This window comes from Carex rostrata, chromosome 27 (assembly GCF_964058835.1).
Source record: "Carex rostrata chromosome 27, lpCarRost1.2, whole genome shotgun sequence".
NCBI lineage: Eukaryota > Viridiplantae > Streptophyta > Magnoliopsida > Poales > Cyperaceae > Carex > Carex rostrata.
This window is the reverse complement of record NC_135944.1, coordinates 5,362,826-5,378,557: the sequence shown is the minus strand read 5'-3', so window position 1 is coordinate 5,378,557 and position 15,732 is coordinate 5,362,826. Positions and strand designations below refer to the sequence as shown.

General features: G+C 32.8%; 2 protein-coding genes and 1 pseudogene across 3 annotated transcripts; 1 reads left to right on the top strand and 2 right to left on the bottom strand.

Annotated features, from left to right (window-relative positions):
* The first annotated feature begins 2,727 nt into the window (after nt 1–2,727).
* Nucleotides 2,728–4,337, top strand: LOC144545317 (putative F-box protein At5g55150). The gene is made up of 2 exons (XM_078293906.1): nt 2,728–2,840; nt 3,163–4,337. Exons 1-2 carry the CDS (start codon nt 2,750–2,752, stop codon nt 4,257–4,259), a joined length of 1,188 nt encoding a protein of 395 aa, XP_078150032.1. The 5' UTR covers nt 2,728–2,749; the 3' UTR covers nt 4,260–4,337.
* Nucleotides 4,338–7,379: 3,042 nt separating this feature from the next.
* Nucleotides 7,380–10,524, bottom strand: LOC144545148 (tropinone reductase homolog At5g06060-like; annotated as a pseudogene). Its single transcript, XR_013508397.1, has 5 exons — nt 10,511–10,524; nt 9,789–9,996; nt 9,445–9,674; nt 9,264–9,370; nt 7,380–7,624 (listed from the first exon to the last, which is right to left on the bottom strand). The product of XR_013508397.1 is annotated as a tropinone reductase homolog At5g06060-like (transcript).
* A 1,830-nt stretch (nt 10,525–12,354) lies between these two features.
* Nucleotides 12,355–14,433, bottom strand: LOC144545010 (tropinone reductase homolog At5g06060-like). The gene is made up of 5 exons (XM_078293565.1): nt 14,289–14,433; nt 13,367–13,574; nt 13,030–13,252; nt 12,821–12,930; nt 12,355–12,528 (listed from the first exon to the last, which is right to left on the bottom strand). The coding sequence occupies exons 1-5, from the start codon at nt 14,360–14,362 to the stop codon at nt 12,355–12,357; spliced, it is 789 nt and encodes a 262-aa protein (XP_078149691.1). The 5' UTR covers nt 14,363–14,433.
* Between the last annotated feature and the right edge of the window lie 1,299 nt (nt 14,434–15,732).

Here is a 15,732-nt window from a genome sequence, read left to right as displayed (position 1 = left end):
TTATGGACAACATCAGATATATTAGATGAAGTATTAGCGTTGTCAATAATTTGAGGATCAAGGAGGATATTTTGTCAAGTAACAACATGGATTCTTTGGGCCTATTCCTTTCTTTTCCTATTTTGGGCCTAATGGCCCTTTTGTGGAATTCACATCCTCTCCAATACCTGATAAGGGAATCTTTTACAATTACTAGATCTGAACTGTTCTTTTTAACTTGGCACAAATCTCAAAGCCCAAAAATACTGCCCCTATTGCAATCCGAATCTCAAACTGATTGAGATTTAATCTGAAACCGTAAAGTGAAGGTGATCCTCTGCAATACCAGAGAGGATATGGATTCCCTTTTGTGGGCCACGGAGGTCTTTTGGTTTTGACGTCTTTTCTTCAAGATCAAAATAATGTATATTTATGATAACAAATAGTATAACATGAGCTAAAATTATTTGCAAATATAATATTGTGGTCAGCTCTCTTGTCTTTCAAGACAAGCAATTGTAAGTATCAAGATATTTGCATTCACTAATGTCTGTGCTAGCCCAATAACAACAGGAAATAATTTCACCACTAACTGATATTAGCTTATGTGACAAACTTCTTGTCAAGTTAGTTCGACGCAAAGTCTATTTCAAAAACTGCATATTTTGTTCGCTAACATATGCAGTACGTGCTTGTATATCAATCAGGACAAGCATTGGTTTAATAATACCATCTAGGTTGTTAGTATTCCTTAACTAATAAGAAGAATTCATTCAACAGTATAATTGGTTTAGTTTCACTAAACACAAAAAGTACTTCTAGTTTCAAATTCAAATAACTTCGATAACGATCAGCTTCTTGTCTGTTACCAACTACTAACTCCTTACAGAAGCGGACAAAGGTTCCTTCGAATTATTTAAAATGCTACTCGATCTTACTCGGCCTGTTTGCATCCTAGCATGCACTATACACTACAAGAATGAGACACTTTTCGCGAGGATAAAAAAAGTGACTTTTTGCGACGGATTACTCTCATTATTTAGCTTTTTCTTTGTGCGATGGTACTTTTCGTGAGGGAGTACCGTCATAAATGCACTTTTTTTTCTTGCAAAAAGTGTCTACTTTGTTGTAGTGATAGGCTTCCTCATCACTGTGAGGGCCCTGTCAACTCGACGGCTTTCTATGAACTGGGTCATATAACTCCTTCCATCAAAGCTGAACCTGCTCCTAATCTTTCCATACCTCATGAGATGTTACAACCGATTCTCCAGCAGCCACATCATGTGGCCCACATGCTTCCACCCTACCCATATCATACCCATTGACACTCACATCATGTGACCCATATCCACTAAGAATTGACATTACCCATATCTTACTCATACCCATTAAGAATTGATCTTAACCTACCCTATCCTAATTACCCATTAAAATTATCAGATAACAAAAGACGAATAATGATCAATACTAATATAATAATTAGTTTTATTATATTTTAGAAATAAAACATAAAAATCATTAATTGCACACATATGCAATCACATTACTAATAAAACAAAGTGTGCAATCAATTCCAATTATTTTTTTTTATAAAGCAAAAGAATTTAAAAACACAATCAATTTGGATAAATTTTATTATTTAACTAAATAAAAAATGTGCGAATAAAAGTAATATGTTTAATATTTTTTAAAGTAAAACACTAAATAAGAAAAGTCCATCACTAATTATTGCTCAAACTATATGATATGAAATATTTCGCAAATAAATTTCACCATGACTAGTTATTACTCGAACATTATTATAAAATTTTATTTTATACAATTACCCTATAGGATAACGGGTACGAAATAGGTTTTACTCATGCCCTTACCCGTTTAGCCAACAAAAAAAAAATCTTTATCCATACTCATACCCGATAAGGTAATGAAAAAAAAAAATCTTGCCCGTACCCGCTTTATCCAATACGGTACGGGCAGGATAAACATTTTAAAGGGTATCATTGACACCCCTACTCTGGGACTTTCTGTTTAGGTACCGATAAAGTCGATAACCTTTTGACTTAGGTCCGGACACGCTTTTGACTGGGCTTTATCCAAAGTCTTTTTAGGCCACACGGCGCTATTACATTTAATTAATAAAAATACTCTTTAACATGTTGTAGATCCAGGGTTATCAGAGAGAGCAAGAGACTATATTCTGGGGCAATTTTTGTTTCAACTTGTATGGAATATGGCCATTGGTGACCATTGGAGAATTAATTTGTTTTAATTAAATACGCAATTGGGTTAATTTGCCATTAATTTGCCATCAATATACATTTGAGGATTCCATGTCTATTTTATCATGGATTCGAATTAAGAAGGTAATTTCCCTGTATATTAATTTTATCAAGGATAAAGAAAAATTATATGTAGTCTCAAAGGCTTTAGCATTTAATTAACAATACATTCGGAAGAGATGGCTTATAAGTTAAATTTGGATTTCTATTTTAACTTCATAATTAACAGATTGAATTTCACTTGAACCTTATGGAATCAATTTACATTGTCGATATGTATAACAAGCAATAAAAGTAAATGAAAATAGTCATAAAAAATAGAGCCTATTAAATAGGCTCAAGATAGTAAATATATATTTTCCTTAATTTGGAGTCATCTTGCTTTTTATTCAAGTAACTAGACAATACTATCTTAATAGCTGAATCATTATTCTCCATGATTCAAAGCCTAAAAATTTTAGGAGCACCAACAAATAATCATATTAAAACTAATGCTCAAGATAATACAGCTCAATTTTAAATTGCGGGAAAAGAAAATCCAATGCCACACCCATCCGGCACTCAGGTCATCATCTGGTCCAAGTGAGATTTTTTTCTTGATTGTTTTTATTCTGTTCTTTCACTCATCCAAATTATGACATATATATCCTGGAAGGATGGAAATAGATGAAATGCATCATTAATTTTTTTCTTCAATTTTATTTTCCTTGTTTAAGTTATTTTAATGCGTCAATATAAATGCATTCTTGAATCATTTATTTCTTCTATTTTACTCATCCTAATTAAGAATTATATCCTGGAAGGCTGAAACTAAATGAATTGCATCTCTTGAATCATTTATTTTCCCTGATTAAATTATTTTAAGGAATCAATATAAAATAATACCTTAAACTTTGTTGCTTAGCATTGTTCACGAGCGATTGGGCTAATCTTCCTGAAGATATATTAGATGAGATTATCAAGAAGATGTGCTATGTTGATCATTCAACATTTCCTACAGTCTGTAAATCAGTGGGGTTGATGTACATCAATCGCTTCTGCTGTCTTCCTAGAAATATACCTTTTGGAGTTCCAATATTATTGCTCAACGCTTACAAATCGGATTCAAATTTGCACAAGTTTGTTAAAATGAATGGAGAAATAGCAAGCGACAATATATTTATGCCAGAGGCAGCTAACAAGTGGGTTTGTGGATCTTCATGGGGCTGGCTTGTTCTAGAGGGTATTGATAGTAGGCAAGTAAGTCTTTTGAACCCATTCACGAGACATGTACTACGACTTCCCTCAGTCGACACTTTCACCTCTGAACCAGATGTTCCTGTTAAGGGCTTTAATTATATACACAAATCAATCTTATCAACGAACCCAACAATATCAGAACAAGATTGTATCATTTTGGCAATTGTTGGACGAAGGCGGAAACTTTCCTATTGTAAGATTGGAGATAAAAAATGGAGGAATATCGATTGTTGTATCTGGAATTTTTGTGATGTAATATATTATATTGGGAAATTTTATGCCACCACTGATTATGGTTACTTAGTGTCTTGCGACCTCATAGATCCAAATTTCACAAAAACAATTTTTTTGGCACCTCCTATTGATTCCCTCTACCCTAGAAGGAAGCACTTGGTCATGGAATCTGGACATCTATGGCTACTCTATAAAAGTGGAAAGGATAGATTTAATTTTCATTTACTGAATAAATGCAGTCCGCCTGCTCTTCATCACGATTGGCAATATAACTGGGTTGAGAAAAACTCTATAGGTGACCAATTGTTGTTCATAGGAAATAACGGTTCATTCTCTCTTCCAGTACAAAGCAACAGTAGCAAAGGAAACTGCATCTACTACACAGAAAATGCTTTTGGTTGGGTGGAAAGTAACCATGATGATAATTGTTCTTTTGGTATGTATAATATTGCAAAGAAAAAGTTTAACAATGGAGAGGTTCGGAATGAAGTTTTTCGATCATTTTGGATGATTCCATCTCCATGGTAACAAGCTGCTAATGTTTTAGGAGACTAATAAAATGTAGCACCGGCAATTGCTATTTTATTATAATGTTTATTCAGTTGTTATATTGGTTGGCAAATATTCAATGAATGGTATCTAACTAAAGATGCAAAATAAAGATTAATTATTGTCTTTTCTATACTAGTGTTAGCGCACACAGTTATGTTTATTTTGTGCTTCGGGTTCTGTACTTTCGGTGAGGGGTAGTTACTTGTTTATGGACAATTAGCTACTGAAGAATGACAAAATACCCATATTTTTAAAAGAAAAATTATATTTCGTAAAAAAAGTCCAAAACTATATAAAGTGCTGTTCTGAGGACTGTTATACCTCGTTGGTCAAAGAAGCAACAAATGAAGACTAATAATGGTCTGGGACTATTGAAATATATATAGTAGCAGAATAATAAAATGCATTTAAATAATAATAAAATTATTTAAAGGGATTAGGGAGCAATTATCACCCATTGGAGCTGGCCAGGGGCACATCCGAATGCCGCTCAGTGGTGGAGGCAGATGGACCCCCAGATCATCTCGTCCTGAGCCATGCGCTGCCACTGGGGAAAACGATTAGCATTGTGTCATATTGATTAGCATTGTGAATGTGAACTATTTGGTATGTTTAAATGATGAACTGATAATTTTATATATCTGGATGAAAGTTTTTCTAGAACAACTTATTACAATGACTTCTCAATGCTGACCTTTTCTTTTAGCATTGCAGATCTCATTGAAGTTTTTTTTTTTTTTTATTTTGTTTCAATTGACATTTTCTAATATGAAGTTCTAAATATGCAGAATAACTTTATCGGTTAGTTTTTGCTTTTTTTTATTTCATGACTTTAGAATTTTGAGAAAATTGTAATTGGTACTATGGCAAAATTAGAATTGTTGTATGTCGATATTTTTACTGTTGTATCTCAAAATAGAATTGTAATATGTACGATATTTGATATTACAATCGAATCGATATATTGTGTGTTTTTGAGAAAAGTAAAACGAAAAAATAACAAAAAAAAAAAATTCATACAGACATGAGCATCAAAGACCGGTTTTTGACTATCAATGTTCAATAGTTGGTTGCCGAAATCAGGTATCAGCGACCCATTTTTGACCATCAGAATCCAATAGTTGGTCAATGAAAACAGGTATCAACAGCATACAATAGTTGGTCGTTTTTTTAACATTGGTCGCTTAAGATTCCTATGTGACATCAACAATTAACATTGGTCGCTTAACACTCCAATTGAAAATGTTTAGAGAACTCTAGTAGTGTCTTCATTTGGCGAGATAATAGGGCATTTACAACCCTAATACAACACTACAATTGAAAGTGTTTGGAGCACTCTTGTAGTGTCTCGTGATGGCAAGATAATAGCGCATATATGACCCTAATACAACACTCCAATTGAAGGTGTTTGGAGCACTCTATTAGTGTCTCCAGATGGCAAGAGAAAAGGGCATTTACAATCCTAATACAACAGTACAATTAAAGGTGTTGGGAGAACTCTAGTAGTGTCCCTATATCGCAAGATAATAGTGCATTTACGACCCTAATGCAACACTTCAATTGAAGGTGTTGCGAGAACTCTAGTAGTGTGTCTATATGGCAAGATAATAGGGCACTTACAACCCTAATACAACACTCCAATTAAAGGTGCTCGGAGAACGATAGTAGTGTCTCTTTATGGGAAGATAGTAGGGCATTTACAACCCTAATACAACACTCCAATTGAATGTGTTGAGAGTACTCTTGTCGTGTCTCTATATGGAAAGATAATTGAGCATTTACAACCCTAATAGAACACACCAATTAAAGGTGTTCGGAGCAGTCTAGTAATGTCTCTATATGGCAAGATAATAGGGTGTTTACAACCCTAATACAACCCTCCAATTGAAGGTGTTGGGAGAACTCTAATGGTGTCTCTATATGGCAAGATAATACGACATTTACAACCCTAATACAACACTCCAATTGAATGTCTTCGGAGCAGTATAGTGGTGTCTCAATATGGCAAGATAATAGGGCATTTACAACCCTAATACAACACTTCAATTGAAGGTGCTTGGAGTACTTTAGTAGTATCTCTATATGGCAAGATAATAGGGCATTTACAACCCTAAGACAACACTCCAATTGAATGTATTTGGAGCACTCTAGTAGTGTAAGATTAGATAGCATTTACATTCCGCATACAACACCCCAATTAAAGGTGCTTGGACTACTCCAGTAGAGTCTGTATATGGCAAGATAACAGGGAATTTACAACCCTAATACAACACTCCAATTGAAAATGTTTAGAGAACTCTAGTAGTGTCTCCATTTGGCGAGATAATAGGGCATTTACAACCCTAATAAACACTACAATCGAAGGTGTTTGGAGCACTCTTGTAGTGTCTCGTGATGGTAAGATAATAGGGCATTTACGACCCTAAAACAACACTCCCATTGAAGGTGTTTGGAGCACTCTATTAGTGTCTCCAGATGGCAAGATAAAAGGGCATTTACAACCCTAATACAATAGTTCAATTAAAGGTGTTGGGAGAACTCTAGTATTGTCCCTATATCGCAAGATAATAGGGCATTTACAACCCTAATGCAACACTTCAATTGAAGGTGTTGCGAGAACTCTAGTAGTGTGTCTATATGGCAAGATAATAGGGCACTTACAACCCTAATACAACACTCCAATTAAAGGTGCTCGGAACACTTTAGTAGTGTCTCTTTATGGGAAGATAGTAGGGCATTTACAACTCTAATACAACACTCCAATTGAATGTCTTGGGAGTACCCTAGTAGGGTCTATATGGAAAGATAATTGGGCATTTACAACCCTAATAAAACACACCAATTAAAGGTTTATTACATCTAACAAAGCACATAGATTGTTCAATTGAAGCTTATTATATCATGATGATATAGAGTTTTAAATAACTGAAAACCTCGTGTGAATATTCAGAGACGGAGCTAGACTTTCAAGTTATGGGGGGCAAACATAAATAAAGGTTATATGACTGATATGTAGCCTACACTAATTAAAATAATGAATAGATGCACACAACTTGATAAAAATACAGTCCAACCAAAAGAACATCATGTAGTCCTTATCTCTCACAACAGTGAACACTGGTACTTGACTTGGAGATAATAAACTAGTTTGCTTTCTTAAGAGCTAATTAAGATAGGTTTGCTGTGTGGCCACCATCGACATTAATCACGGCACCTGTTATGAAAGCAGCAGCAGGCAAGGACAGGAATGCTACCATAGATGCTACCTCCTCTGGCTCTCCTAAGCGCCTAAGTGGAATGCGTGATGTGATTTCCTTATGAAATTCTTCATTTTGAGTCACCTATATAATCAAGCCGAGAGAACATGAATCAAATTTAATAATTGTTTTTGTTAGTATGCAAATGGATAAATGTAACAATTAAGATATTGATGTCACATACTGACATTCTGCCAAATTGCAACTGTAATATCCAGTTCTGAAATCAGTTGAGATCTGATACTAAATTATTCCTCTTTGCAATTTAAAATTGAGAATCATATATATATCTATATATATAGAGGAGGGATCAAGTTACAACATTTTTTGAGTTACAACAAGTTACAACAAGTATTATTTACATTTTCAAAGTCTAAATCGTCGTTCCAAACCGTTAGATGTGATCTCTACAATAAAATATGCTTGGGGACCAAATTTTACATTTTTCGGAATTTTTTTACTATTTATTAATGTGGGTACAAAAACTAGTCAAATTCATACCATTGAATTTTGTACCCATCTTAATAAATAGTAAAAAAATTCCAAAAAATGTAAAATTTGGTCTCTAAGCACATTTTATTGTAGATATCACATCTAACGGTTTGGATCGACGATTTAGACTTTGAAAATGTAAATAATGCTTGTTGTAACTTGTTGTAACTTGATCCCTCCTCATATATATATATATATAGAGGAGGGATCAAGTTACAACACTTGAAAGTTACAACAAAGTTACAACATCATTTTTTTTCATTTTCAAAGTCCAAATCGTCGATCCAAACCGTTAGATATTCAATCTATATTAAAATGTACTTACAGACCAAATTTTACATTTTTTGAAATTTTTTTGCTATTTATTAAGATGGGTACAAAATCGCTGTTTTTATTAAAATTCTGCACCATTAAAAAACAGCAATTTTGTACCCATCTTAATAAATAGAAAAAAAAATTCAAAAAATGTAAAATTTGGTCTGTAAGCATATTTTAATATAGATTGAATATCTAACGGTTTGGATCGACGATTTGGACTTTGAAAATGAAAAAAAATGATGTTGTAACTTTGTTGTAACTTTCAAGTGTTGTAACTTGATCCCTCCTCATATATATATATGAGTAAAGCTAGGGTGTGACATGCTCACCAATAAAGTTTGGTGAGCATAACTCTAAAAGTATATCGGATCGACGTCAAATGTCAAATCCAAACCGTTGAAATCCATGTACTTCATGAGTGATGCATATACATGCAAAATTTTAAAGTTTCGAGTTTATTTGCTACACGGTCAAGTGGTCAAAGAAATAATAAAAATTGAATATATAAAATAACTTATAATAAAATGTGCATTTCTTTGACTACTTGACCGTGTATCAAATAAACTCAAAACTTTCAAAATTTTGCATGTATATGCATCACTCATGAAGTATATGGATTTCAACGGTTTGGATTTGACATTTGACGTCGATCCGATATACTTTTGGAGTTATGCTCACCAAACTTTATTGGTGAGCATGTCACACCCTAGCTTTACTCTATATATATATATATATATATATATATATATATATATATATATATATATATATATATCCCTTAGATGCACAAATGAGATTTAAGAACAATTCCAATAGTTAATTATAGTACTTGATGCAACAATGAAACAATTTTACTGATTTTAATTTTGAAACTAAAATCATGCCAGTGTTAGTTATGTCAGCAAAAACTCACCGGCTTTGTCAGAATAGTTTTGACGAACCCGGGTGCGACACAATTAACACGAATCATATCTCCTGCCCATTCACATGCCAAGGCTCTGGCCAGCTAATTCATTGCTCCTAACAAAAACCAAGAACATAATTAATACCAGAACAAAACATGTCTGATATCAGCTTATATTCATTTCAGCTACCTTTGGTTGAGGAATACACTGCAGCACCTTCGGGGAAGCCCGCTGAGCCGGCAATGGAAGAGATAAAGACGACATGCACTGCCCCTACCCGATTCCTTTAGGAACGGATGTGCAAGTTGGGTAAGATGGAAAGAAGAATCAAAATTTGTAGCCATCAAATTAGAGTACTCTTCCGAGGTGTATTGTGTTACTGGTTTACATCCTGGGCCAATGCCACCTGCGTTATTAACCTGCCATTGGACAAAATTATAAAAAAAAAGAAAAAAAAAAAATCTTGATTGTTTAAGATAAAAATTTGCCTAACTAATAATCTAAATTATTTGGAATGAAATTGTTGTACTCACAAAAATGTCTAACTTGCTGTTAAAAATAGTGCGAATTTTATCCATGAGCTCCTCTCTTTGAGAACGGTTTGACACATCGCAAACCGATCCAGTTACGCGAAGATTCATAAATTTACATTGATTTAACATTGTGTTAAGCTCTTCCTCATTTCTAGAGCAAGTATGCACTGCAACTCCAAATCTAGCTAACTCTTCAACAATTGCCCGTCTACATAATTTAGAAAGCAAAGCTCAGAATTAATTCCCAAGGTTATTATTTTGCCATTTAGATTTTTGTTAAGAGAATTTTAAAAACTATCTTACTTATCCTTTTTAAGAAAATTAAGAATCTATTTGTGCGAAAAAGATCTTTTGAGAAAAGTTGAACAATAATTATTTTTTAAATAGAATTTAAGAATCATTTTTTTGTAACTGAATGAGTGAATGTTAGGAATCAATTCGAATTTGTTTTTTTTTATAAAAAGTTCAAAGATAAAAAAAAATATGAATTTTATGTGGATAATTTTGGTTAGAGAGAAATAAACTAATATAATCTGTTTATAAAGAGGTTTAGTGACTTGTAAAACAGAGAAAACACAATAATAGTTAAATTAAAAAAGAGTAATTAATGCATCATTTAATGGTCACCAATTTCACCATACACTACAACTCTAAAAGACATCGAAAATATAACATTTGAAAGTGAGAAAAGGGATAGGGAAGCATAGAAGTATGGAACCAACCCAATTCCTTTGCTGCCACTCTCTCTCTCTCTCTTTCTATTCCACAGGCTGAGTTTTTTTTTTTTTTTTTTTTTTTTTTTTTTTTTTTTTTTTTTTATTATTATTATTATTATTATTTCAAAGCCCTTGGGCAAACACAGGCTGATCGAGTTGTTGCATATGTATACCAGATGCCATATATGTAGAATCCGTATCCCTCCAGGTACCTGAGGTGCAAGTGGTAATTCTGAACCGTTTATTTTACTTGGCACGAATCTCAAAGCAAACCCCCCACCACTCACCAGACACTGAATTGAGTTTGACCATAATGGGAATATTAATCTGGGCCGTCCATTTTGTCCAATTGCACCTCAGGTACCTGCTGGGCGGACAAGTATAGGCTCATATTTTCAACCTAACAACGAAAACGAAATGGGTTGGTTCTATGCTTCCCTATCGAGTTTGACCTGAATAGGATTAATCTAGGCCGTCCATTTTTTCCAATTGCACCTCAGGTACATGGGCAGACACGTATAGGCTGATAGTTTCAACCAACAACGAAAACGAAATGGGTTGGTTCTATGCTTCACAAATTAAAACACGATCAATTAGTTGAAATGAAGCCCGGTCCAGTCGTGCTATTTATTCTCTTGTCATAAGAACAAATTAACCTGGCATAAACTAATTATCTAACGAGATGGAGCCTAATATATATAATCTGTCCCGTTGTCTGCACAACGCTTCGGAAAAAAGATCTAGAATGTATGCAAAATGCTGTACGTAAATATATATATTGCATTATGTTATCTACGCTTCGTAAAAATATATCTATACTTTAGAAACTTATCGAATTATTATTTTTACAAGTATTTGGTCATATTTGAACTGTAACTGTCAAATTTGGTAATTTAGTAAAAAAAAAAAAAAAAAACAACATCTAGAATTAGAATACATTACAACAGGTTATGCCGAGTAAAAAATATATTAGTTTAGAAATTGATCGAAAATTATTGGTGAAAGTTTTTGGCCATAAAATATAACCACAAGTTTTGATAATTTAATCACTTCCAATGAGTCTAAAATTAATAAAAATATATATTATATTATGCATACGACATACTATTATTTCATTACTGGAGGTTATATTTGCTATATAAAATATATCTATACATTCTAAATTGATCGAGTAAATATTTGTACAAGTATTTAGTTATATTGGGAGTATTAGAATCAATTTTATTAGTTTAATCACTTTAAATTACAAGTGCAGAATTAACAACAAAATATTATAAGAGTGAGTCTATGGTACTATGCATATCACGGGTTGTTACCGTGCTACGGCTCTATATTCGAGTTTTCAAATTCTAACGGTCAATCCGAACCGTTAATCTTGTTCTCCATATTAATATGTGTTTGGAGACCAAATTTTACATTTTTTGAAATTTGTTTACTATTTTTTTAGATATTTAGAAAATCACTTGATCTGAAAATTCTGGACCATCCAAAAACAGTGATTTTCAATAAATCTAACAAAATAGTAAAAAAATTTCAAAAAATGTAAAATTTAGTCTCCAAACACATATTAATATGGAGAACAAGATGAACGGTTCGGATCGACCGTTAGAATTTGAAAATTCGAATATAGAGCTGTAGCACGGTGCCAAATCGTAATATGCATAGTACCATAGACTCACTCATATTGAGTTATAATGCATACAACACGATGCATGTTAAATACATTAGAACAGTTATTTTTATTTAATGCGTAAAAGTAATTCTATACTCCAACCAACACAACGTCATATAGTCCTGATCACTCACAACACTTTGAGATAATAAACTAGTTTTGCTTTCTTAAGAGCTAATTAAGATAGGTTTGCTGTGTGGCCACCATCGACATAAATCACGGCACCTGTTATGAAAGCAGCAGCAGGCAAGGACAGGAATGCTACCATAGATGCCACCTCCTCTGGCTCTCCTAAGCGCCTAAGTGGAATGCGTGATATGATTTGCTTAAGAAATTCTTCATTTTGAGTCACCTATATAATCAAGCCCAGAGAACATGCATCAAATTTAGTAATTGTTTTTGTTGGTATGCAAATGGCTATCTGTAACAATTAAGATATTAATTGATGCCACATACTGACATTCAGCCAAATTGCATCTATGGTATCCAGTTCTGAAATCTGTTGAGATCTGATACTAAATTATTCCTCTTTGCAAATTTAAGAACAATTCCAGTAGTACTTGATGCAACAATGACATCATTTTACTGATTTTAATTTTGAAACTAAAATCATGCCTGTGTTAGTTGTGTTAGCAAAAACTCACCGACTCTGCCAGCAGAATAGTGTTGACAGCCCCGGGTGCAACACAATTAACACGAATCATATCTCCTGCCCATTCACATGCCAAGGCTCTGGCTAGCTGATTCATTGCTCCTAACAAAAACCCAGAACATATTAATACCAGAACAAAACATGTCTGATATCAGCTTATATTCATGTTTCTGAGTTCTTTATTTTATTCATTTCAGTTACCTTTGGTTGAACAATACACTGCAGAACCAGGGAAGCCCTGTGAGCCGGCAATGGAAGAGATAAAGACGACACTGCCCCTACCCGATGCCTTTAGGAACGGATGTGCAAGTTGGGCAAGATGGAAACAAGAATCAAAATTTGTAGCCATCAAATTAGAGTACTCTTCCGAGGTGTATTGTGTTACTGGTATCCATCCTGGGCCAATGCCACCTGCGTTATTAACCTGCCATTGGACAAGTTTTAAAAAATAATTAAAATTTCTTGATTGTTTAAAATAGAAATTTTCCTAAATAATAATTTAAATCTAAATTATTTGGGATGAAATTCTTGTACTTACAAGAATGTCCAACTTGCCGTTAAAAATAGTGCGAATTTTATCCATGAGCTCCTCTCTTTGAGAACGGTTTGACACATCGCAAACTGATCCAGTTACGTGAAGATTCATCAATTTACATTGATTTAGCATTGTGTTAAGCTCTTCCTCATTTCTAGAGCAAGTATGCACTGCAACTCCAAATCTAGCTAACTCTTCAACAATTGCCCGGCTACATAATTTAGAAAGCTCATAATTAGTTTCCAAGGTTATTATTTTGCCATCAAATTAATTAGATTTTTGTTAAGAGAATTTTAAAAACTATCTTAGTTACCCTTTTTAAGAAAATTAAGAATCTATTTGTAAGAAAAAGATCTTTTGAGAAAAGTTTAACAATACTTCTTTTTTTATTAAAGAACTTACAACTTAAATAAAATTTAAGAATTGTTATAAAATAAATTTATATTATGAATGTTCGTTGAAACGCTTCACTAATTGCATCAAAACATCCCCTTAATAAAGTATGTTTCATCTTCTCACATTTATCAATGAAATTAAATTAAATGGCTTGTTATTTACATTTTCTATCTATAAATAGAATTGTAAACTTGTATTTATGGACACACAAGAAAAACATATGAATGAAAGATAGCTATCTTATACATTCTCAATATCTTGTTTATTTTATTTATCTTTATTTTAAAACAAGAATTAATTTTTCGAATTTTTTTTTTTAGAAGTTCAAAGATCAATATGAATTTTATGTGGATAATTTTGGTTAAAAGAGGAATAAGCTGATATAATCTGTTTATAAAGAGGTTTAGTGACATGTAAAATAGAGAAAACAAGAATAGTTAAAAAAAGAGTAATCAGTGCATCATTTGAAAATATAATATTTGAAAGTGAGAAAATTAAGGGATAAGGATTAAGAAAGCATAGAACCAACCCAATTCCTTTGCTTCCACCAGTGACCAAAGCTGTTGCACCTTGCATGCTCCATCTCTCTTTTCTATCAACCATTGATCGTCTCTTATCTCTCTCTCTCTCTCTTTCTCTCTCTATTCCACAGGCTGATCACCAGATGCCAGATGCCACATATATATATATATATATATATATATATATATATATGTGATCTTCATATTAAAATGTGTTAGGAGACCAAATTTTATATTTTTTGGAATTTTTTTACTATTTATTAAGTTACTTTGAAAATCGCTGATCCAACGGTGGCTTAACCAAACAGTAAAATCAGAAGCTACCGTTGGATCAGCGATTTTCAAAGTGGCTTAATAAATAGTAAACAAATTCCAAAAAATGTAAAATTTGGTCTCCTAGCACATTTTAATATGGAGATCACATCTAACGGTTTGGATCGATCATTTGGACTTTAAAAATTGAAAAACGACTTGGTTGCACGGGAGGCTAGGAACAATCAATTGTATATTAGCCTACCTCTATATATGTAGCCTTAATTATGGCCGGTATTTTCAACCAACAACGAAAACGAAATCCAAGAAACACTCTTTTTTTTTTGTCTTTTTCTCTATTGAAGTTCATAGGAAACCAATTTCTGGATCCTTATCCTCCAAGGTAGCTGACTCAACACAATTAAAAAGGAGGGCTAAGATTTAATTTCATCCGGTTCTTATTTGGAATAACATAATTGAAAAGGACGGTCCAGATTTAATTTCATCCGGTTCTTGTTCGGGATGACTGAGGGAGCAGTATTATTTGAGCTTTGAGATTCGTGCCAAGTTAAAAATAACAATTTTGGACCATCCAATTTAATTATACTCAGTCCGGTAACCTGAGAGGATGTGAGCTCCCAATTTCTGGTACTTTTTATATTTGGGCATGACTCGAATGTAGGGGTGCAAACGGATTGGATATTATCTATCCGAATCCTGAGACACGGGTATATATTTGATATCCAAATATCTTTGCGGATATAGATATAGATATAAATAGTAGATATATTTCATATAATTCAATATATATTATAGAAAAAAATTATGTTATTATTAGAAATTTTATGAACTTTGATACTTTTTAGTAAGATTTGTATATTTTTTAAAATAAATAATAGTATGAAAAATGAATATCCAACATGTATCCCGAAAATAAAAGTGGATACGAATATGATTTTACCACTATTCAATTCATTTGCACCCCTACTCAAATGGATAGAATATGAATTAAATGAAGTTACTTATCATACTTGTATTTTTTTTTTTAAATTTATCTCGATTTTAAGAATCAGTTTTTTTAATTTAGTAATTAAAACGATATTTTTTATATAGAAGGTTTTCGGTTCAAAATCTGATTAAAAAAAGTTAATGCACGTATTTAAAATTGTAAACCTTGACCATTGTTAATTAATACCAAAT

Bases quoted from the DNA above. Each gene is read 5' to 3' on its own strand.
- LOC144545317 (XM_078293906.1), top strand. From the start codon at position 2,750: ATGCTCAAGATAATACAGCTCAATTTTAAATTGCGGGAAAAGAAAATC. The intron at 2,841-3,162 runs GTGAGATTTTTT...TTTGTTGCTTAG, and splicing joins CAGGTCATCATCTGGTCCAA to CATTGTTCACGAGCGATTGG.
- LOC144545010 (XM_078293565.1), bottom strand. From the start codon at position 14,362: ATGGTTGATAGAAAAGAGAGATGGAGCATGCAAGGTGCAACAGCTTTG. The intron at 13,575-14,288 runs GTTGGTTCTATG...TAAATTATGTAG, and splicing joins GGTGGAAGCAAAGGAATTGG to CCGGGCAATTGTTGAAGAGT. The intron at 13,253-13,366 runs GTAAGTACAAGA...GTCCAATGGCAG, and splicing joins ACGGCAAGTTGGACATTCTT to GTTAATAACGCAGGTGGCAT.